We start from the raw sequence: 22,464 nt of genomic DNA, 5'->3' as shown, positions 1-22,464 counted from the left end.
CTGTTCCCTTCTATCAGCTGCTCTCTGTGAATCTAAGGGGCTGTCATATTCTGTACTGACAAAGTTCATAGTTTAAACCTGTTAGCCAGAGTAAGGACTTAAATGTATGTTGAATACTTCAAACCAATGTGAGATATCAGTTAGAATATATATACAATGGAATATTATGCAACCATCAAAAAATGAAATCTTGCCATTTGCAACTACGTGGATGGAACTAGAGGGTATTATGCTAAGTGAAATAAGTCAATCAGAGAAAGACAACTATCATATGACCTCACTGATATGAGGAATTTGAGAAACAAGACAGGATCATAGGGGAAGGGAGGGAAAAATGAAACAAGATGAAACGAGAGAGGGAGACAAACCATAAGACACTCTTAATCTCAGGACACAAACTGAGGGTTGCTGGAGTGGAGGGGGTGGGAGGGATGGGGTGACTGGGTGATGGACATTGGGGAGGGTATGTGCTATGGTGAGCCCTGTGAATTGTGTAAGACTGATGAATCACAGACCTGTACCCCTGAAACAAATAATATATGTTAATAAAAAAAATTTTTTTTAAATAGGCCAAAAGACAGATTTAAAGTAAACACAGCTTTTGTTTGAAGTAAGCACCAAAGAAACATCAAAGCTCTGAGAATCCATAAATTTAAGCTATGCAACTGACAGGAAGTCTGTCGCTATTTCAGTGAGGGTATTGCTGACTTTGTACAAATATTAGCATTCAAAATTCACTCCTCTGTGTTGGCGTGTAAGAGAATAATTTCGGGCAGGAGACAGCAAACATGTTCTGTAAAGGGTCAGATAGTAAATACTGTAAATATTTTGGACATATAAGATCATAAATATTTTCTGTGGGGACTATTCAGCTCTTCCACTGTAACATGAAAGCAGCCATGGACAATACCTAAGTGAATGGGTGTGTTGCATTCCAATAAAACTTTATTTATAAGAAGTCCGGTGAGCTGTAGTTTGTGGATTCCTGATTTAGAGCAGTGATTCTCAAACTGTAGTGATCATCAGAATGAACAGTATGGTTTGTTTAAATGCAGCTTCTGTCCCCATAGTTTCTGGATAAATTTGCATTTCCATCAAGTCCCCAGGTGTTGCTGATGCTCTGTTCTGGGGTGGGGGCCCTACTTTGAGAACTTTAATTTAGAGTTATTTTTGAGTTAGAATTATGAATTGATATATGACTTAACGTGCTCTCAACTGTAGGATCTCATGGTCTTAGTGTTTGTTTTCAAATGGAGCAAATCCAATACTTAAACCACTTTTAAAGGACATTAGAAATGTATTGGAATTTGTTGAAAACTCCTTTGAATGGTTATGAATGTTAACACTCTTTAAAAATACTATATTTTAGGCTAAACTTCTAACACCATTATGGAAAGATACCTCCAGGCAGAATAATTCCACACCTTCAAAAATTTCTGGAACAAAACTTCAGGGTAGTTCTGACTTTTTAACTGCGGAAGATTCTGCCCAGAAAACAGGTACCTGATTTTCTGTTGATTTACATAGACAAAAAATATATTTTAGGAAAAGTAGTTTGAACTAAACAATTTTTTTCTTTTAATATCTGTTGAAAAAAGTGTGAATATATGCTCTTTACTGTCCTCATTAGCAAAAGATAGAGGACATTGTGTCTTAGTTTTGCATTAACATTTGAGATTAGCTTGTCCTCTTCCACTTTTAAAGAAGCAAGAAGACTCAAATGATGACTTATAGCAAGGATTGGTAAACTTTTTCTGTAAAGCACCGGACAGTAAGTATTTTTTTTTTGCTTTTTGGCAACTCTGCAGTTGTAGCTCCAAACCAGCCACAGACCAGATGTAAACCAACGTGCATGGCTGTGTTTCCATAAAACTTTATTTATAAAACCAAGCGGTGGCCTGGATTTGACTTGAGGGGCCAGAGTTTGCCAACCCTTGTCCTGTTAGGTGTATCTTAACCTCTATTTGTATTTTATTAAAACTATTCATATCTTTTGTAAGGCTAGGGATTTTGGTTTGTTCACCTTTATCATTCTGCAGCTTAGCACGTTGCTAGGCAAACGATAGCCGTCAGTAAGCAGGTAACTGACAACTTCTTAGCTTGGCTGCCCCTGGGAGAAAAGGAGTAAGGAAAAGAGAGAGAAAAATATAGCATTAGAGAGTAAGAGGATATAAGTTAGTAGAACTAGAAGAGAAAAGAAAGAGAAGGGTCACAAGCTTGAGGTAGTTGGAGGTTTGCCCGTATATTGGGGGCCAGATGGGCAGCTATGAAAGGTACTGATTTAGTTGAGGTTCTTCATTTTATCTGCAGATATACAAACCTAATAAACATACATGCCCTGAAAGATCCAAAGGGGTTTATTGTTAGTATCTTTTTTTAAAATAAGATTTAATATAGAGAGTGCTAGTGAAATGTTATTACCTGAAGTTGCTTCTTAGCATGTTGATTCCCTGGAAACTGTTCTAACACTCAGAACCTCAAAGTCCCTACCCACCGAGCGATCTGTCATCCTTGGAGCATTCAGAAGTTGAAGAAAATGTATCTAAGGAAAATGTATCGAAGGTACTATTTATTGTTGGTTATTCATCTGATTTTCCAGAGTTAATGTTATATTTGCATCATGTACTTATTCCTTCTTAAGGGATGATGTAGCACCATTTGTTTCTTACTTTAACATATATTTATGGCTTTTTTTCTTTGAGCTGGTAGACCAAGAGTCCTCGATGAAAAGTACTAGCTTCAAACATAAACTGCAAAACTTGGAAGACGGAGGTGAGAGAATACTAAACTCTGCAGAATAAAGCAAAATTGATTTGATTTTGGCAGGCTGGACTGTTATTCTAATCACAGCAGATAAAAAAATCACTTTACAGAGTGACACCAGGTGTTGGAGAGAGCAGTGGGATCTGCTTATCAAAAGTGCATGAAGGTCGAGGGGAGGGACATGGGGCTTCACTCAGGAACAAGAAGAGTGTCTTGTTTCAAGAAGTATAGCCTGGGACCCGCTGCTTCCTCTCTGGCCTCAAAGGAGGGCTCAGTGGGGTCACTTTCCTAAGGATCTGGTCCAGGGGCTCTTTCCATCCCTGAGTAAGTAGGTTCCCTTGCAGTTTATAAAGCAATGTTCTAAAAAATGGTGTGGCCAAGTATTGAAACTTTCCAATTCGTTTTCTTATGGTAACCACGGTAAGAAGGTTTTCAAGCCAGTTCACAGGATTGTGATTTAGTAGAGCACCTAGCCACTCTTTAGGATGTTCTTGAACTGTTTGTTTTCTCTTAACATTTTAAATGAAATACCAGGAAAGTTCAAATAGCTGTATATTATGTGCAGCCTATTTAGGATATCAACACAACAAACATCTGTGGACCAACATCCGGGTTAAGAAAATAAACATTGCTGTTTCAGAATCTTGGTAGGTTCTACCCTAAATTCATCCCTGCCCCCTTCCCCCCTTCACAGGGGCCCATTAACCGTAATTTGGTGTTTGATTCCACTGTTTTTATTTTTTTCACTTTTGCATTGTGAAAAATATCATACCTTCAGAGGAGAATGTCAAATATGTGTACAGTTTAAAGAACAATTATAAGGTGAACACCTTTGTACCTACAACCCAGTCTGAGAACTGGGTTACTGTCACTGACCGAGAATCCTTCCACACTGTGTCATAACCCTGTTACTTCCCTCCATCTCTGAGAGAGATAATGAAAATCCTGACTTGCATGAAAAGCTCTCTGTTGAAATAATGCAATATATGTTAAGAAAAAAAAAAGAAGAAGGTAGCGGGAGGGGAAGAATGAAGTGGGGGAAATCAGAGGGGTAGACGAACCATGAGAGACGATGGACTCTGAAAAACAAACAGGGTTCTAGAGGAGAGGGGGGTGGGAGGATGGGTTAGCCTGGTGGTGGGTATTGAGGAGGGCACATTCTGCATGGAGCACTGGGTGTTGTGCACAAACAATGAATCATGGAACACTTCATCTAAAACTAATGATGTAATGTATGGGGATTAACATAAGAATAAAAAAAAAAAGAAAAGCTCTCTGTTGCTTTTCTTTATAATGCTTTCTTTGTATGCATCCCTAAATAATATGTAGTTTAGTTTTATCTCGTGTACAATGTAAACAAATGGCATCATAGTGTGTAAATAATGTGTGACCTGCTTCTGCTCAAAATCATATGTAAAAATCTATGCTGATGGATGTAGGTGAAGTATATTTATTTTCATCAGAGCATAGCGTTCAGTGATATGAACGGTCTATATCTGTTCTAGTGCTGTGGGATATTTGGATCGCTTACAGTTTTGGTTGTTATAGAAAATGCCACTATGCCAAGTTATGTACATTTCTCCTGATACATATTTGCAAAATATTCTCTAGGTCTATTTTTAGGAATAGAACAGCCACAGAGTTTATATTTCCTTACCGGTTCTAAATGTGCCAAACTGTTTCTCCAAACTGGTTGTATCAATTTACTTTCCCACCAGCTGTGTATAAGAGTTCTGTTGCTTCACACTCTCCAACACTTGGGATTTTAAAGTGTGTGTGTGTGTGTGTGTACAAATTGAAGTTTTAATTTGATTGAATATCCCTGATTAAGGTTAAGCATCATTTTTATATGTTAGCCATTTGAATTTCCTCTTTTGTATAGTGTTAAAATGTCTTGCCCATTTGTCTGGAGGATTGTCTTTTTTATATCAGTTCCTAGGAACTCTTCACATGTTCAGGACTTGTCTATATGTCTTGTAAATGTCTTCTTCCACTGTGTGGTTTGCACTCACTGTAGGTCTTTATGGCTGCTTTTTGGATAACGTTTTTAGTTTTTAATTTTAATGAATTCTAAATTATTAATCTTTTATTTCCCATATTATATTTAATGCGGTGCATTTCTAAGTACTGCTAGAAGTGAGCACCACATGTTGTAATATATATCATCACTTTAAAATATTTTCTATTTTTTGTTTTCATTTCTTTGACCCACAGATTATTTCTCAGTAGTAAGGGATTTTTTAAAGCTATGATTCTGTTACTGTTTTCTAGTTTGATTGCACTGTGGCTAGAGACCATAGTCTATATAACTTAAACCTTTGAAATTTTGAGATGTACTTTCTGACGCAGTATATGTCAATTTTTTTTAAAGATTAACTTGTGGTTAAAAGAGTATAATCCACAATCACTGTAACATCTATATAAATATACATCCAGTAGGTCACTTTTCTTAATTATGTTCTTCAAATATTTTATATTAATTTTTTCAGTCTAATTGTTATATCAATTGTTGAGAGTAGTATGTTAAAACCTCTCATTATGATTGTGGACTTACCAACTTCTCTTTCTGGTTCTGTTCGATTTTTCATTATATAAAATAATATATTGGGGCACCTGGGTGGCTCAGTTGTTAAGCATCTGCCTTCAGCTCAAGTCATGATCCCAGGGTTCTGGGATCGAGTCCCACATCGGGCCCCCTGCTCTGCGGGAAGCCTGCTTCTCCCTCTCCCAGTCCCCCTGCTTGTGTTCCCTCTCTCGCTGTGTCTCTCTCTGTCAAATAAATAGATAAAATCTTTAAAAAAAATAAAATATTTATGTGCTTATAAATGTAAAATAGTATATCCATATGAAATATTGAAACTTTTATCATTATAAAGTGACTCCCTTTATCTCCAGTAATGTTTTTGTCTTGAAGTTTATTTCTTCCATTAAGCATTTGCATGGTATAAGTTTTTCATCATTTTATGTTTACTGTATTATCTCTAAATAATTTTTATCATCGCCCTTGCTTTAAAATGCCTTCTTTGTCAAATATTAAGTTCCTATATAAATGTGGGTGAATCTCTGGCTTATCTTTAGCATTTTGTGGGTCTATTTGTCTGGATTCTTACACTAATACTATCTTTTTTTATTGCTGGAATTTCATAGCAGGTCTTGATATCTAACAGGGAAAGTTGATTCTCTCTCTTTTTTTTTTAAAGATTTATTTAGAAGTGGGGGGCAGAGGGGCGCCTGGGTGGCTCAGTTGGTTAAGCGACTGCCTTCGGCTCAGGTCATGATCCCGGAGTCCCTGGATCGAGTCCCGCATTGGGCTCCCTGCTTGGCGGGGAGTCTGCTTCTCCCTCTGACCCTCCCCCCTCTCATGTGCTTGCTCTCTCTCATTCTCTCTCTCTCAAATAAATAAATAAAATATTTTTAAAAAATAGAAGTGGGGGCAGAGGGAGAGGGAGGGAGAATCCTCAAGCAGACTCCCCACTGAGCACAGAGCCTGATGTGGGGTTCAATCCCAGGACCCTGAGACCACGACCTGAGCTGATATCAAGAGCTGGATTCTTAACCAGCTGAGCCACCCAGGTGCCCCTCTCTTTACTCTTCTTTAAGGCTGACATAATTGTTCAAGGAATTTTGATACTTATATAAATTTTATTTTCCAGCTTTATTGAGATTTAATTGACAAATAACATTGAATAAGTTTAAGGTGTACAATATGATGTATGCATGTATTGCAAAAGGATTACCACAATAAAGTCAATACATATGTCACTTCATATAGTTACAATATTAAAATACTTTTTAGTGAGAATTTTTAAGATCTACTCTTTTAGCTATTTTCAAATATACAACATAGTATTGTTAACTATTAGTCATCATGCTATACATTACATTCCCAAAATTTACTCATCTTATAACATGAAATACATACACTTTGACCACTTTCACCCATTACTCTCCTACCCCTACTATTATAAACCAACAATTCATCTTTCTATGAGTTCAGTTTTTAGATTTCATATATATCATCATGTAGTAATAGAAATCATACAATGTTTGTCTTTCTCTGTCTGACTTACTTAGCATAGTGCCTTCAGGTCCATCCATGTTGTCACAAATGCCAGGATTTCCATCTTTTAATGGCTGAATAATATCCCGAATAGTGTATACATACCACATATTCCTTGTCCTTTCATCTGTCAGTGGACACTTACATTGTTTCCGTGTATTGGCTATTGTTAATAGTGCTACAGTGAACATGAGGGTGCAGTTATCTCTTAAGAGATAATGATTTCATTTCCTAGGATATATATCCGAAAGTGACTTGTTGGACCATTTCGTGTAACTTTAGAGTAATAGATCAGGTATCTTAAGTTCATTAAATTTTTTTTATTTTTTTAGATTTATTTACTTGACAGAGACATAGAGAATGAGCACAGATAGGCAGAGTGGCAGGCAGAGGGAGAGGGAGAAGCAGGCTGTCCACTGATCAGGGAACACAATGCGGGGCTCAATCCCAGGACCCTGGGATCATGACCCAAGCCGAAGGCAGACGCCCAACCGACCGAGCCACCCAGGTGCCCCAAGTTCACTAAAATTTTGATAGGGATTGCATTAAATACATAGATTAACTTGATATTAACTTTATCTTTAAAATATTTAATCATCTTGGTGCCTACCTGGCTCAGTTGAAAGAGCATGTGACTCTTGATCTCAGGGTCATGAGTTTGAGTCCCATGTTGGGTGTAGAGATTACTTTAAAAAAAAATTTAAAAAGATAATAAAATATTTAATCATCTTACACTATACAGAATGTGTCCATTGATTTTTATCATGGGCTATGTCATTTATAGAGTTCTAAAGTTTTCTCCTAGATTAATTCTTAGATATTCAGAGTTCTGTTATTACTCTTTTTTAAATGATTATGCTACAGTGAAAATATGCTATTGGTTATTCTGTGTCAGTCAAACTTTCAAAATTCTTGTGAGGTCTAACAGTTTATTAGTTGATTCTCTTGGTCGTTTTTTTTTTTTTATTGTTGTTTTTAATTTTAGTGTAGTTAGCATACAGTGTTATATTAGTTCCAGGTGTACAATATAGAGATTCAGCAATTCCATACATCACCCGGTGCTCATCACGACAAGTGCACTCCTTAATCCCTCCTATCACCTATTTCACCCATTCCCCCCCCACTTCCCCTCTGATGACCATCAGTTTGTTCTCTATAGTTAAGAGTCTGTTTCTTGGTTTGTCTCTCTTTCCCCCCTCTTTGTTCATTTGTTTCTTAAATTCTGCATGTGAATAAAATCATGGTATTTGTCTTTTTCTGACTGACTTATTTCACTTAGCATTATACTCTCTAGATCCATCTATGTTGTTGCAAAGAGCAGGATTTCATTCTTTTTTATTACTGAGTAGTATTCCATTGCATAATACCATATTGTTTTGATTATTATAGCATTGTAGTATAGGTTGAAATCTAGATATGTGGTGTCTCCAGCTTTGTTCTTCTTGCAGAATTTCTTTTGCTATTCTGGGTCTTTTGTGGATCCATAATGTTTTTGGAGTTTATTTTATAGGGATTGTACTGAATCTATAGATGGCTTTAGGTAGTATGCACATCTTAATACTCATTCTTCTGATTCATGAACATGAGTTATCTTTCCATTTATTTGTGTCTTCAATTTCTTTCATTAATATCTTACAGTTTTTAGTGTATAGATCTCTCACCTCTTTGGTTAATATTATTCCTAAGTATATTATTGGTTTTGATGCTACTGTAATGGGATTGTTTTTTATTTTTCAGATTTTTTTGTTTTAGTAAATAGACATGAAACTGATTTATGTATATTGATTTTCATATCCTTCAACTTTACTGAATTCATTTATTAGTTCTAACAGTTTTTTGGTGGAATCCTTAGAATTTTCTCTATGTGAGATCATATCATCTACAAAGAGACAATGTTATTTCCCCCTTTCCAATTTGGATGACCTTTTTTTTTTCTTATTTAATTGCTCTGGCTAGAATTCCTAGTACTATGTTAAATAAAAGTAGTAGAAGTGGTACCCTTGTCTTGCTCCTGATCTTAGAGGAAAACTTTCAGCCTTTCACCATTGAATGTGATGTTAGTTGTGGGCCTGTCCTATATGGTCTTCATTATGTTGAGGTAAATTCCCTCTATACCCAATCTGTTGAGCACTTTTTTTCATGAAAAGATGTTGAATTTTGTCAAATGCTCTTTTTTTGGCATCTATTGAAATGATCATATGATTTTTATCTTTCATTCTATTAATGTAGTTTATCACATTTATTTGTGGATGTTAACACCTCCTTGCTTCCCAGGGATAAATTCCACTTGACCACAGTGTGTGATCCTTTTAATGTGCTGTTGGAGTCTATTTGTTAGTATTTTGTTGAGAATTTTTGCATCTGTATTTATCAGGCATATTGTCCTGTAGTTTTGTTTGTTTTTGTAGTATCCAACTTGGTATCAGAGTACTGATGGCCTCATAAAATGGTTTGAGAGTGTTTACTTTCATTCAATTTTTGGAAGTTTGAGAAGGATTAATATAAATTCTTCTTTAAATGTTTAGTAGAATTCATTGATCCATTCCTTACTCATTACTGGTCTATTCAGATTTTCTATTCATGATTCAGTCTTAGTAGGTTGTATGTTTCTAAGAATTTACCCATTTCTTCTAACTATCCATTTTTTTGATGCATAATTCCTCATAGTAATCTCCTACAATCCTTTGTATTTTTGTGGTATCAGTTGTAATGTCTCTTATTTCTGAGTCTTTTTTTCCTTAGTCTAGCTAAAAGGTTGTCATCTTTATCTTTTTAAAAAACAGCTCTTAATTTCATTGATTTTTCTATTTTTCTGATCTCTATTTCATTTATTTCTGGTTTGATTTTTCTTTCCTTCTGCTAAGGCTTAGTTTGGTCTTCTTTTTCTAGTTTTAAGATGTAAGATTAGGTAGTTTATTTGGATTTTTTTCCCTTTATGTAGGCATTTATGGCTATAAATTTCTCTCAGTACTACTTTTACTGAACTCCAAAGTTTCTGTAGATTTTCTCCATTTTCAATTATATAAAGATATTTTTTTATTTTCCTTTTGATTTCTTTGACCCAAATGTTCAGGAGTGTGCTGTTTAATTTCCACATATTTGTGATTTTTTGTTTCTTCCTGGTATTTCTAGTTTCATATCATTGTGGTCAGAAAAGATTCTTGGCATGATTTCAGTCGTCTTAAATTTCCTGAGACTTGTTTTGTGACCCAACATGTGTATCCTAGAAAACACACCATGTGTTCCATGTGTGCTTGAAAAGAATTGGTATTCTGCTGTTGGACAGAATGATCTGTATATGTCTGTTAGGTCTATTTGGTGTAAAGTAAAATCAAGTCCAGTGTTTCCTTATTGATTTTTTATCTGTATGATTTATCTGTTGTTGAAAGTGTGGTATTGAGGTCTATTACTATTATTGCATTGTCTACTTATCCCTTCCCACACATTAGTATTTCCTTAATATATTTAGGTACCCTGATGTTGGGTACATTTATATTTACTGTTGCTGTATCCTCTTGATGAATTGATCCCTTTATCATTACATAATGATTTTCTTAGTCTCTTATTACCACTTTTGACTTAAAGCCTATTTTGTCTGATGTAAAATACATTTTGTATGTAAAAATAGACAAAAGTCTATTTTGTCTGATGATAGCTACTTCTATTTCCTTTTAGTTTCTATTTGCATGGAATATTTTTTTCCTCCTCTCTGAGCCTATGCACATCCTTAAAAGTGAACTAAATCTCTTGTGGGTAGCATATAGTTAGGTCTTTTTATTTTTTGTTTAATCCATTCAGCTACTATATCCCTGTGGATTGAACAATTCAATCCATTTACATTTTAATTCAAAAAATTTTGAGTATACTTGACACACAATATTACATTAGTTTTAGGCATACAACTTAGTGATTTGACAAGTTTATATATTATGCCATGCTCACCATCTGTCACCATACAGTGCTATTACAATATCATGGACTGTATTCCTTATGTTCTGCTTTTTATTCCTGTGACTTACTCATTCCATAACTGGAGGCCTATGTCTTCCTTTCTTCTTCACCCATTTTGTCCAGCCCCTCCACTCGCCTCCCCTCTGGCAATCATCAGTTTGTTCTCGCTCTTCCCCTAAGTGGCCTGCCGTGACCGCTGAGAATGGTTCACTATTTGCTTAACCCAGAAAACCCTACAAAATCATGGAAATCAAGAGGTTCAAATCTTCCTGTTCGCTTTAAGAACACACGTGAAACTGCCCAGACCACCAAGGGTCTGCAGATCCAAAAAGCCACCGATTATCTGAAAGACGTCACTTTGCAGAAGCAGGGTGTGCCATTCCATTGCTACAATGGTGGAGATGGTAGGTTGCCCAGGCCTAACAGTGGGGCTGCACACAGGGTCGGTGGCCCAAATAGAGTGCTGAATTTTTACTGCACATGCTTAAAAATACAGAGAATAATGCTGAGCTTAAGGGTTTAAGGTGTAGATTCTCTGGCCATTGAGCACATCCAGGTGAACAAAGCCCCCAAGATGTGGCATAGAACATACAGGGCTCATGGTCGGATTAACCCATACATGACCTCTCCCTGCCTCATCAAGATGATCCTTACTAAAAAAAAGAGCAGATTGTTCCTAAACCAGAAGAGGAGGTTGCACAGAAGAAAAAGATACCCCAGAAGAAACTGAAGAAACAAAACCTTATGGCCCGAGAGTAAATTCTGCATAGAATAAATACAAATTAAAAAAAAAAATCAGTTTGTTCTCTGTATTTATAATTGTGATTCTACTTTTTGTTCATTTTTTTTTTAAGATTCCATTTGTAAGTGGAATCATATGGTATTTGTCTTTCTCTGACTTATTTCACTTAGCATAATACTTTGTGGGTCCGTCCATGTTGTCTCAAATGGCGTGATTTCATCATTTTTTATGACTGCATAATATTCCTCTGTGTGTGGAACATAATCTTCCTTATCCATTCTTCTATTGATGGACACTTAGGTTGCTTCCACGTCTTGGCTATTGTAAATAATGCTGCAATAAACATAGGGGTGCATAGATCTTTTTAAGTTAGTGTGTTCATTTTCCTTTGGTAAATATCCTCCAATAGTGGAATTATTGGATCATATGGTATTTCTTTTTTTAAGAAAAAAGATTTTATTTGAGAGAGAGAGAGAGAACATGAGCAGGGGGAGGGGCAGGGGGAGAGGGAAAAGCAGACTCCCTGCTGAGTGGGGAGTCCAGTATGGGGCTCTATCTCAGGAGGCTGAGATCATGACCTGAGCCGAAGTCAGATGCTTAACCAACTGAGCCACCCAGGCGCCCCTATATGGTATTTCTATTTTTAATTTTTTGAGGAACCTCCATACTGTTCTCCACAGTGGCTGTAACAATTTACATTCTTACCAACAGTACATGAGGGTTCCTTTTTTTTTTCCACATCCTCACCAACACTTGTTTCTTATCTTCTTAATTTTAGGCAATCTAAAAGGTGTGAGGTGATATCTCATTGTGGTTTTGATTTTCATTTCCCTGGTAAGGGACATTGAGCATCTTTTCATGAGATTGTTGGCCATCTGTATATCTTCTTAGGAAAAATGTCTATTTGGATCCTCTGCCCTTTTTTAATTGGTCAGTCCACTAATATTTAAAGTAGTCATCGATAGGTAAGGAATTACTAATGTCATCTTATTGTTTTCTGGCTGTTTTGTAGTTCCCTTGTTAATCTCTTCCTCTCTTTTGTGAATTGGTGATTTTTCATAGTGGTATTTTTTTATTTCCTTTATCTTTTGTGTATCTACTTTTGGGTAGGTTTTGCTCTGTGATTACCATGAGGCTTACATATAATGTCTTAGATACCAAATAGTCTATTTCAAGCTGATAACAAGTTTTATTGCATACAAAACTCCACCCTTTGCTTCCCCTAAATTTTATGTTTTTGTTGTCACAATTTGCCTCTGTTTATATTGGGCATACATCACCAAATTATTTCACGTATAATTATTTTCAATATTTTCATCCTTTATACTAGATGTTAATGGTTAACACACCATCATATTATAGTATTCTGATATTAACTATGTGTTCATAATTGTGGCATATTTTCCTATGTTCTCATGTTACTAATTATCACCCTTTCATTTTGACTTGATGAACTACTTTCGGCATTTCTTATAAGGCAGATCTTGTGACGATAAACTCCCTTAGCTTGTATTTGTCTGGGAAAGTCTTTATTGCTCCTTCGTTTCTGTAGGGCAACTTTTCCAGATCAAGTATTCATGGTTGGCAATGTTTTTCTTTCAGCACTTTATATCATTCCATTTTTCTTAGTCTGTAAAATTTCTGGTAAGAAATCTGACAGATAATATAACTATACCTATAATAATTTGGTGATATATGCCCAATATAAACAGAGGTAAACCTTACGGAGGTTCCCTTTTATGTGGGAATTTTTTTTTTCTGTTGCTACTTTTATTTTTAATTCCAGTAGAGTTAACATAGAGTGCTGTATTAGGTTTGGGCGTACAATATAGTGATTCAACACTTCTCTACATTTCTTAGTGCTCAACAAGGTAAGTGTATGCTTAATCCCCTTGATCTATTTCGCCTACCTCCCCTCTGGTACCCTGAGTTTGTTCTCTATAGTTAAGGGTCTGTTTTTTGGTTTGTGTGTCTCTCTTTTTTCCCCTTTGTTCATTTGTTTCTTAAATTCTACATATGAGTGAAATCATATGGTATTTATGTCTTTCTCTGACTTATTTTGCTCAGCATTATATTCTCTAGCTCTACCCATGTTGTTGCAAATAAGATTTCGTTCCTGTTTATGGCTCAGTAACATTCCATTGTGTGTATATACACCACATCTTTACCCATCCACTTGTCAATGGACACTTGGGTTGCTTCCATAATTTAGTATATAAATAATGCCACTATACAGATAGGGGTACATGTATCCCTTTGAATTAGTGTTTTTGTAATTTTGTGTGTAAATACCCACACTGGATCATTGGGTAGTTCTATTTTTACCTTTTTGAGGAATCCCCATACTGTTGTCCACAGGCTACACCAGTTTGCGTTCCCACCAACAGTGCAAGAGGGTTCCTTTTTCTACATCCTTGGGCTCCCTAAGTAGAGGGCACCCTGGTAGGATGGTTGAAACTGAAGTTGGTGCAGGCTGGAGTGTCCTGGGAAGCTCCATGCAGGGGGGTACTCTGGAGCCAAAGCAGGCATGGGCACAGAGGTTTCCGGGCACTCTGTGCAGGGTGCCCTGGCAAGTTGTCTGGAGGTGAAGTGGTGCAGGCCTGACATGTTCTGGGATGTTTTGTGTCTTGATGAGTTAGTTGGAGCCGTAGTGACTGCTGGCCAGGGGTGTCCTGGTATGTGCTGCATGGGCGCCACCTTGATGGGATGGCTGGGGCTGGTGTGGAGGTAGGTCAGCTATGGCAGCCCAACCCTACTTCCCTCTGTGCTATCAAGGTAGAGGGTGAACATAAACCATGGCACCCACCAGCCCCTCTGACCCAGAGTGAGTTCCAGTAGCTCCCCCACTGTTTGGCAGGGTCCTAGGGCTAGATCTTTTTTTATTCTAGTTGTCCTTTTAAACCACAGCTTTTATTTTATGTCCCAGGGCAGACGAATCTCCTCCCCGTCCCTTAGTACTATCCCTCCCCACTGCAGTACACCCTGTGGGGGATGGGGGCTCCTTCATTACTCTGTCTCCCTCTCTCTTGCTGTTCTTTATGTGGTCTCTCTTATCTTTTGTTGTGCAGAAGCTGTTTAGTCAGCCCTCCATTCTTCAATTGCTCTATAGATGTGTGTGTCTGTGAAGGAGGTGAGTCTTCCTATGTTGCCATTTTAGGAACCCCTAAGGTATCTTATGTTTTCTTTTTTCATAGGAACTTGGATATTTTGTAGCATTCATTTATTCATTCAATGAACATCTACTGAGCGTCTACTGTGGATGAGGCACTTTTTTTTTTTTAAAGATTTTTATTTATTTAACACAGAGAGCACAAGTAGGCAGAGCAGCAGACAGAGGGAGAGGGAGAAGCAGGCTCTCCACCGAGCAAGGAGCCCGATGTGGGGCTCGATCCCAGGACCCTGGGATCATGACCTGAGCCGAAGGCAGCCGCTTAACCGACTGAGCCACCCAGGCGCCCCGGCACTTTTCTAAGGGTTAGATATTCTGATGAACAAAACAGACAAAATGCCGACCTTTGCTGGAGTTTATCTTCCAGTGTGTGGGGGGCAAATAATATATAAGAAAAGTAAAACATGTAGTATGTTATATTGTGATAAAGGCTAGGGAAAAAAAATCAAGCATGGAATGACATTTAAAAGTTGGGGGGTGGTACTGAAATCTTATGTTGGTTGGCCAGAGGGAACCTTAATGCAGATCTATGGGGTAAAGGATTCAAGTCCAGAGGAGCCGCAAGAGCAAAGACCTTGAGATGAGAACATGCCTGAGGTGTCCGAGGCACCCCAGGGAGACTATATAGAGAAGCAGAGCACAGAAAGAGAAAGTTGTCTCTTTGCTTCTCCACCATGCCACCATATTGTACAGTTTATTCAAATATTTGTACATAATAATAATCAAATATCTGCTGAGTAATGAATTCTCCCCTCTGAAGGGGAAAAATCAGTAAAGACTGGCAGGATATGTGATGAGAAGGGGCAAAGCCAGATGACTTCAAGCTAAGTGTGTACATAGGGGCTAAGTGTATGGTGGGGAAGAAAGAGTGGTTTAGATAGAATAGAGTGGGTTTAGAGATGGACTCTAAGCAGTCGGAAACAAAAATTTGCTGCTTAATGGAGCTCAGGAGAGAGATTTGGGAGGTAGCACCGTTGAAGGCATGGGACTGACGAGGTCCTCCAGGGAGGATGGCCTTGGACAGGGTCATGGTGTGGGAATGCAGAAAGAGGGATGGATTCATTCTGTATGCAGGACCTTAGCCTTGATGATGGAAGAGAGGTGGATGGTAAGGAAAAGCAGGAGTTGGGCCTAATTCTATGGTGCTTTTGACAATAGAGGTGACATTGATAAGATTGGGAGGGCTCAGAAGGAACAAGGACATGTTTGGGATAAAAGTAAACATCATTAGAAAATGTTTAGTAAATGCCAAGGTGAAAAAGGGATTATATTTAAATCTCATAAGCTGAAGGTCTCCAAGTCACTTTAGCTAGTGAGGAGCCAAGATGATCTCATTAATCTCCAGTGTCGCCAACAGGTGACGCACTTTGCAGGGTGATCTGATGAGCTTCCGAAGGCCCATCTGCTCGGATACCATTTTACCTTGCCATTTAGCCTGAGCCCTGGCAGTGTTTTTGATACTATATCCACTACTGTTTTGTTTGAGTCAGTCTGTACTTTGCTAAGCAGATCGTTCCTAGACGTTACAGAGCTCATCAAAGGGATGCCTGTTCCCGTGTGTCCTCTTTCAGGCATCAGTAGACTTAGTGCTTTGATGCTTGTGTTGTTCTTAGCGTGTCAACTGATAAGTAATTAGTAACGGCAAACAAGTTTTCCTTGCTGCTTATCAAAGTTAGGTATTTACTGGTGAAAAGAAGACAAGATAAAATTGGGACAAAAGGAACGTGTGTGTGGTTATTAATGTGCTGTGTTTACTTTCAGACATATCAGATGGCAGTTTTGCTAAGTCAAAACAGTCAAAATTGGAAGAAGATGCTGCTCCAGAATCCCTCGCCTCAGTGACAGAAGAGACAGACTCAGGTAACATTATGTGCCCAGCCAGCCATTCAAGCACGAGTGTGACAAACTTGTAAGCACTGAATGTACTAGCATGCACTACAAGGGGGTTACATTTCAAAGATCAAAGTTGCTGCAGAACCCTACAAACTAAGCATTTTGTCCTTTCAAAGCCAAGTAAATTGTTGCACAAATTATAGATAAAAGCAAGTAAGCACCATATCCTTTTGATTTCTGCCTCTTCACTCTTCCTTATGGCAATTTTCAGGGCCTAAGGTTCTTTTTTTTTTTTTTTTTTTAAAGATTTTATTTATTTATTTGACAGAGAGAGACACAGCGAGAGAGGGAACACAAGCAGGGGGAGTGGGAGAGGGAGAGGCAGGCTTCCCGCTGAGCAGGGAGCCTGATGTGGGACTCGATCCCAGGAACCTGAGATCATGACCTGAGCCGAAGGCAGACGCTTAACGACTGAGCCACCCAGGTGCCCCAGGGCCTAAGGTTCTTAAATGTCTAGGCCTCTGCTTTAGTTGATAGTTATTAACTAAGTTTTTATTAGAAATATCCACTCTATACGAAGGAGAATGATCCAAAATATCTGCATATGTGGGGTTGGCCATCTGCATAAGTGATGCCACACTGTTTCAAAACAAAAGGCGCCAAGAGGGCAAATTTGGAAGCTCAGAGATACTAGAGGTTGGTGATTAAGAACCAGTTGGCCTGGGTTCCAATCCTGACGCTGTTGGTGTGAGCTTGAACAGGTTATTTGATCCTTCTGTTCAATATGCACAACAACAGCACCTACTTGACATGGTTTTTGTGTGGATTACATGAGTCAATACCTGCAAATCCCTTAGAATAGTGCCAGAGCCCTCATAAAACTCTGTTGCCCCCATAGAAAAGTGCTACCTGTCATGTCCTCCTTAAAACCTCTTTTGACACCTCCTTCAGCCTGCTTCTTAGACATAATATCAGCTGCCCCAATTTAAAGTGCTGGGAAACTTTGGATGAAATGAGCCCTTGCCAGAGACTGAGGTTTGACTGGAAGCAGCCGGAAGTGCCCACCATGAGGACTCTCGGTTCCAAGCTGGCCTTGTCAGCCAGAGTCAGGCCCCCTTGGGACTTCTTTGGAGTATATCTTTGCCTCCCGACTGACTTTCCATCCTCCAGGCAGCTTATGGACTGAGCACATCTATTTTGAGCCCTGTGTTAGTTTTACTTAATGTTCTATTTTTATTGTTCAGAAGGCATTTCTACTCCATCTCTAGCAGTTGTACCAGAGAATTCGAAGAGTTCTGCTGTTATCACAGCCCTTGAAAACTTCGCTAGAGAACTGAAAAGAAAATCTGAGGTAATGGTCCACTAAAAATGAAGAGCTGGGTTGTTATGAGCTTAAAGTAACAAGTTCGTATTATTCATCAGTACTGTTGTTATCCTTCATGTGTGAAGATGCTCCTGAGGCTTTGGGGGAGGCGTATTTGCCTTAGCTATGGGTACTGATTGTAGTGCCTTTGTGAATTGTGGTTTGTATTGTAAGAAGCTGTTCCATGTCCATTTGCTACAGTGGGACCGGATGGACCTATATGGAAATCAGACTCATGGTTTGGTTTCATTGAGAGCATTCTCAGACATTGGAAGTACCAGAAAGCAATGATTCAGTCATAACAATAGGCAAGGAGGAGAGGGGGGTACCATGTGGATGAGAGAGGTGTCCAGGACAAAGATGGAGGTGGGCTTTGGGTAGATGGTCAGCTGAGTGGTGGCAAATCTGAGTACAGCTGGGCAGTGCATACGTAGGCTGTCCCAAAATCTTGTCTGCAAGATGAACTTTGGAAGCATTTCAGTTCCCTCCTTTTATGTCCTATTGTTTATAAATCCCAAAAGAGTTATTTATTAGCACATTTGAGAAAATTATCTTACCCTGACATATATTCATTTAACTAATTTGGAAAATCTCCAAAGTCTTATATTTTTTGCAATACCAATGTAAGCTAGTTTATAATGGAAATTTGTTCGTAATATTCAATATGTGTTTTGATAGCATGAATATGTTTTCCTATTTTGGCGTATTGTTCTTTATTGGTACTGAACCTGAGGTAATACATAGAAAGCGTGTAGCATGTTGTCTTATCACAGTTGTTAAGCAGTAATGTTTGCTATGAATATAATGTGCTGGTAGTATCATTTTCACACAAAGCCTGAACTCCATTTATGTAGTTATGGCTAATTCAAGTGTGATCATTTTGTTATTGTTGTTATGGTTTAGCTTAGGTACAAAGGGAGTCCACTTTATTCAGAAGATGCAAAGCAAGCACCAGATTGCTTAATCCAACTTTTAAACCAGATACATCAATGCAGGTAAGTGTTGGGTTTCAAAACAAAGTCATAAAAGTGTGATCACTCGTAAACATTTGTGTCATGTCCACTGTGGTAGGGTCATGAGGACCTGAAGTTGAGGTTTGATACATCACCTAACCTGTCTGGTTTCTAGTTCCTCATTCATAAGATGATGGGGTAAGGTCTTCCTTAAGCCTCTTCATGGTCTGCCATGGTATGATCCTAAAACACTATTATGAAGACAGAGCAAGCATGGGCATATATGGAAAAATGCTGAGTGAGTGCTATGTGTCATGCATGTGCAGTGGAATATTATTCAGCCTTAAGAAGGAATGAAATTCTAACACATGCTACATCATGGATGAACCTCGAGGACGTTATGCAAAATGAAATAAGCCAGATACAAAAGGACAAGTTGTGCATGATTTCACTTATATGAGGTACTTAGAAGAGGCAAATTCCTAGAGAAGGAAAGCAGAATAGAGATTACCAGAGGCTGAGGGAGTGGGAAATAAGTCAGTGTTTAATCAGTGTGGAGTTTCTGTTTGGATGATGGAAAAGTTCTAGAGACGGATGGTGGTGATGGTTGCACGACATTGTGAATGTACTTAATGCCACTGAATTGTCCATTTAAAAATGGCTAAAAGGGTGAATGTTATGTTACATATATTGCCACAATAAAGAGTGCTATGCACTCGCGTGCACACATGCACACGTATGCAAACACACTCAGATGACCATGAGATGGGAAGGATAGGAAAGGTGAGTGGAGATGGGGTTCTGTGGTGATTAGAGTTAATCCAGAACCATTACAATGGAAGTGCTTCTGTAGTGGTTTTGGAAACAAAGGTTTGAATGGTATAGGGAAGGTATGTATAGAGATTGTTCCTTGTTGGAGAAAATGGCCTGTAGATGAAGGAGGGAAAGAAAACAATGGCAGGTTGGTTAGCTTGACTGAAGGAGGAAGTTTCTTAGGGCAGAAAATATAATGTGAATAGGAATTACGATTTTTTTTTTCAAACTTTGATACATGCAATGTCATTTGATTCTCAAAACAAGCCCAAGAAGGACTTTGGACTTGTAGAACTTCCATTGTCTTGTAGGGGTTACGTATTCAGCCATTTTTCATTCAGCAAATGCACACCGAGCAGCACGAGGTGCCAGACCCTGTGCTAAGTGCAGGAGAGCAGTGACAACAAGCTTTGGGAGCTTCTTGCCTTCATAGAACTTTCAGCCTAATGGAGAAGACAGACAATAAGCAAGCAAGCAGTTTATATGGTAGTTGACACAGAATAGCAGATGTTGGAAACTTTAGAACTAACATGTAGAGGACAGAGTTTATTAGCCAATTTCAGCTTTCAGAACCCCCTTAAGGCAAGAGAGAGGGGAGCAAGTGGAAGTTTGGAAGTGATGGGGAGCCATGATTGGTGGTACAATGGCTTCTAGGCCAGGTCTGGCCTCTGTGTCCTTTTCCCTGGAGTCATCTCTCCTTTGCTCTAAGTATGATGTTAAAATCCCAGCTTCCTCTGGACTTCTGTTGAAAGGATAAATCAAAGTTTTCATAGTTTCTGGGGAAGAGGATGGTCATGCAGTGAGGGAAGGGAAGAAGAGATATGTGTTCTTAAAACAAAAGTTGGCAAGGATGTGGAGAAAGGGGAACCCTCTTACACTGTTGGTGGGAATGCAAACTGGTGCAGCCACTCTGGAAAACAGCATGGAGGTTCTTCAGAAAGTTAAAAATAGAACTACCTATGACCCAGCAATTGCACTACTGGGTATTTATCCAAAGGATATAAACATAGTGATTCAAAGGGACACATGCACCCCAGTGTTTATTGCAGCAATGTCCACAATAGCCAAACTATGGAAAGAGTCCAGGTGTCCATTGACTGATGAATGGATAAAGAAGATGTCACACACACACACACACATACACACACACACACACGAATATTATTCAGTCATCAAAAAGAATGAAATCTTGCCATTTGCAGTCACGTGGATGGAACTAGATGGTATTATGCTAAGTGAAATAAGTCAGTTGGAAGAAGACAAATACCATAGGATTTCACTCGTGTGGAACTTAAGAACAAAACAGATGAACATAGGGGAAGGGAAGGAAAAATAAGATAGGAACAGAGAAGGAGGAAAAGCATAAGAGACTCTTAACTCTAGGAAACAAACGGAGGGTTGCTGGAGGGGAGTTGGGTTTGGGGGGATGGGGTAACTGGGTGATGGGCATTTAGGAGGGCACTTGATATAATGAGCACTGGGTGTTATGTGCAGCTGATGAATCACTAAATTCTACCCCTGAAACTTATAATACAGTATATGTTAACCAACTTGCATTTAAGTTAAAAAAAAAAAAAAGTCTAGAGAAGAATAAGAAGTATCCTTATAAAGAGGATTGTCTCTTGTTACAGTCAAGCAGTTCCAATTAAATCTTTTGCTTTTTACATTTATCAGACTGAATAAACTACAACAGTTTCACAGTTTTGTTCTTCAAGAGCTGAACAATCTTGAGAAGGATATTCAGGCTCTGAAACACCTTGAGAAGGATGTTCTGGTAAGTGACCCCCACTTTTGGAATATTCTTTGTGACTTAAGAGGATCTGTTCCAGAGTAGAGTAACTGCTAACTACTTAAAACTTTTGTTCAATTTTAGGAATTTTGGGAAAAACAGTCTGATGATTTGAAATCATTCTGTGATCTGCAAGTGCTGAGGTATTTTTTCAAAGTATTCTTTCTAGAAGTATCTTAGTTGAAGGATAAGGGTAGTTGCTTTAGCTATAGTATGAGTCATTGATGATGGTAAAACTGCATGTAAGTAGCTATGAAACTGCATCTTTTCAAACCAATTACTTTTGTGGCACTCCCTGAGCAAAGAGTGTATCTTAGGGTATCAATCTAGAAGTGTAAATTTTGAAAAGCGTAAACAGAATTATACAAATGTCAGTGTTTTTGATCCAAACTGTTTTATTTTTAAGCAATATTACAAAAAAATTAAAATGAGTATATTCTGAGAAAAATATTTAGATATATACTGAATTGTGGTCTTGTAGAATATATTCTATATTAAAAAATATATAGTGTATATAAAACAGCCAATGAGTTTATCCTGCTACACATTCCTTTCAGTGTGATTACTCAGTGTGCATTCTGAGGCTGTTGCTTCTATTGGTGTAGAATACCGTCTGATTCTCTGGAGTGTAGGGAGTGGGAAAATGGAGTGTAGGGAGTGGGAAAATGCTTCTGCCCTGGGAGAAATTCTAGTGTTTTTTGTTTTGTTTTGTTTGTTTCTGCTTGAACAATTAAAAAGAATCCTGATATAAATCTGTAATGGCCTAAAGTTTTATCTGCCAGTTCAGAACCAGCTTCTGTCACAGATATCTAAGTCCAGTAGTTTTAGGAAGGCCATTGTTCTGATCACACCATACTTTTCAAATAACAAAAAGTTTAAAATTTGAAATATCCATCCTTCTGTTACTCCAGTTAACACAATTAATAATAATAAGAGTAGGTAAATAGATTTTCAAAACTCTTCAATGGATGATTAAAGGAGATATCCTTTCATAACCTCTTCACTGAGTGCTCCTGGTTGGTTGTGAA

The 22,464-nt window shown here is 38.1% G+C and overlaps 1 protein-coding gene across 1 annotated transcript in view; it reads left to right on the top strand.

Moving 5' to 3' along the window:
• SYCP2L (synaptonemal complex protein 2 like) overlaps positions 1-21,775 on the top strand; it is a 112,458-nt gene extending 90,683 nt beyond the window's left edge. Inside the window, exons 24-31 of the mRNA XM_064598172.1 lie at positions 1,370-1,499; positions 2,474-2,562; positions 2,703-2,772; positions 16,447-16,545; positions 17,763-17,869; positions 18,785-18,876; positions 21,322-21,421; positions 21,521-21,775. Of these exons, the coding sequence (XP_064454242.1) occupies positions 1,370-1,499; positions 2,474-2,562; positions 2,703-2,772; positions 16,447-16,545; positions 17,763-17,869; positions 18,785-18,876; positions 21,322-21,421; positions 21,521-21,616 (783 nt within the window). The 3' untranslated portion in view covers positions 21,617-21,775. The remainder of the gene's footprint in view (positions 1-1,369; positions 1,500-2,473; positions 2,563-2,702; positions 2,773-16,446; positions 16,546-17,762; positions 17,870-18,784; positions 18,877-21,321; positions 21,422-21,520) is intronic.
• Positions 21,776-22,464: the final 689 nt, after the last annotated feature.

This window comes from Mirounga angustirostris, unplaced genomic scaffold (assembly GCF_029215605.1).
Source record: "Mirounga angustirostris isolate CCGP_5_RB_7025 unplaced genomic scaffold, mMirAng1.0.hap1 SCAF_8, whole genome shotgun sequence".
NCBI classification, from domain to species: domain Eukaryota; kingdom Metazoa; phylum Chordata; class Mammalia; order Carnivora; family Phocidae; genus Mirounga; species Mirounga angustirostris.
Note: the sequence above shows the minus strand (reverse complement) of the source record. Positions and strands in the feature narration are given on the sequence as shown.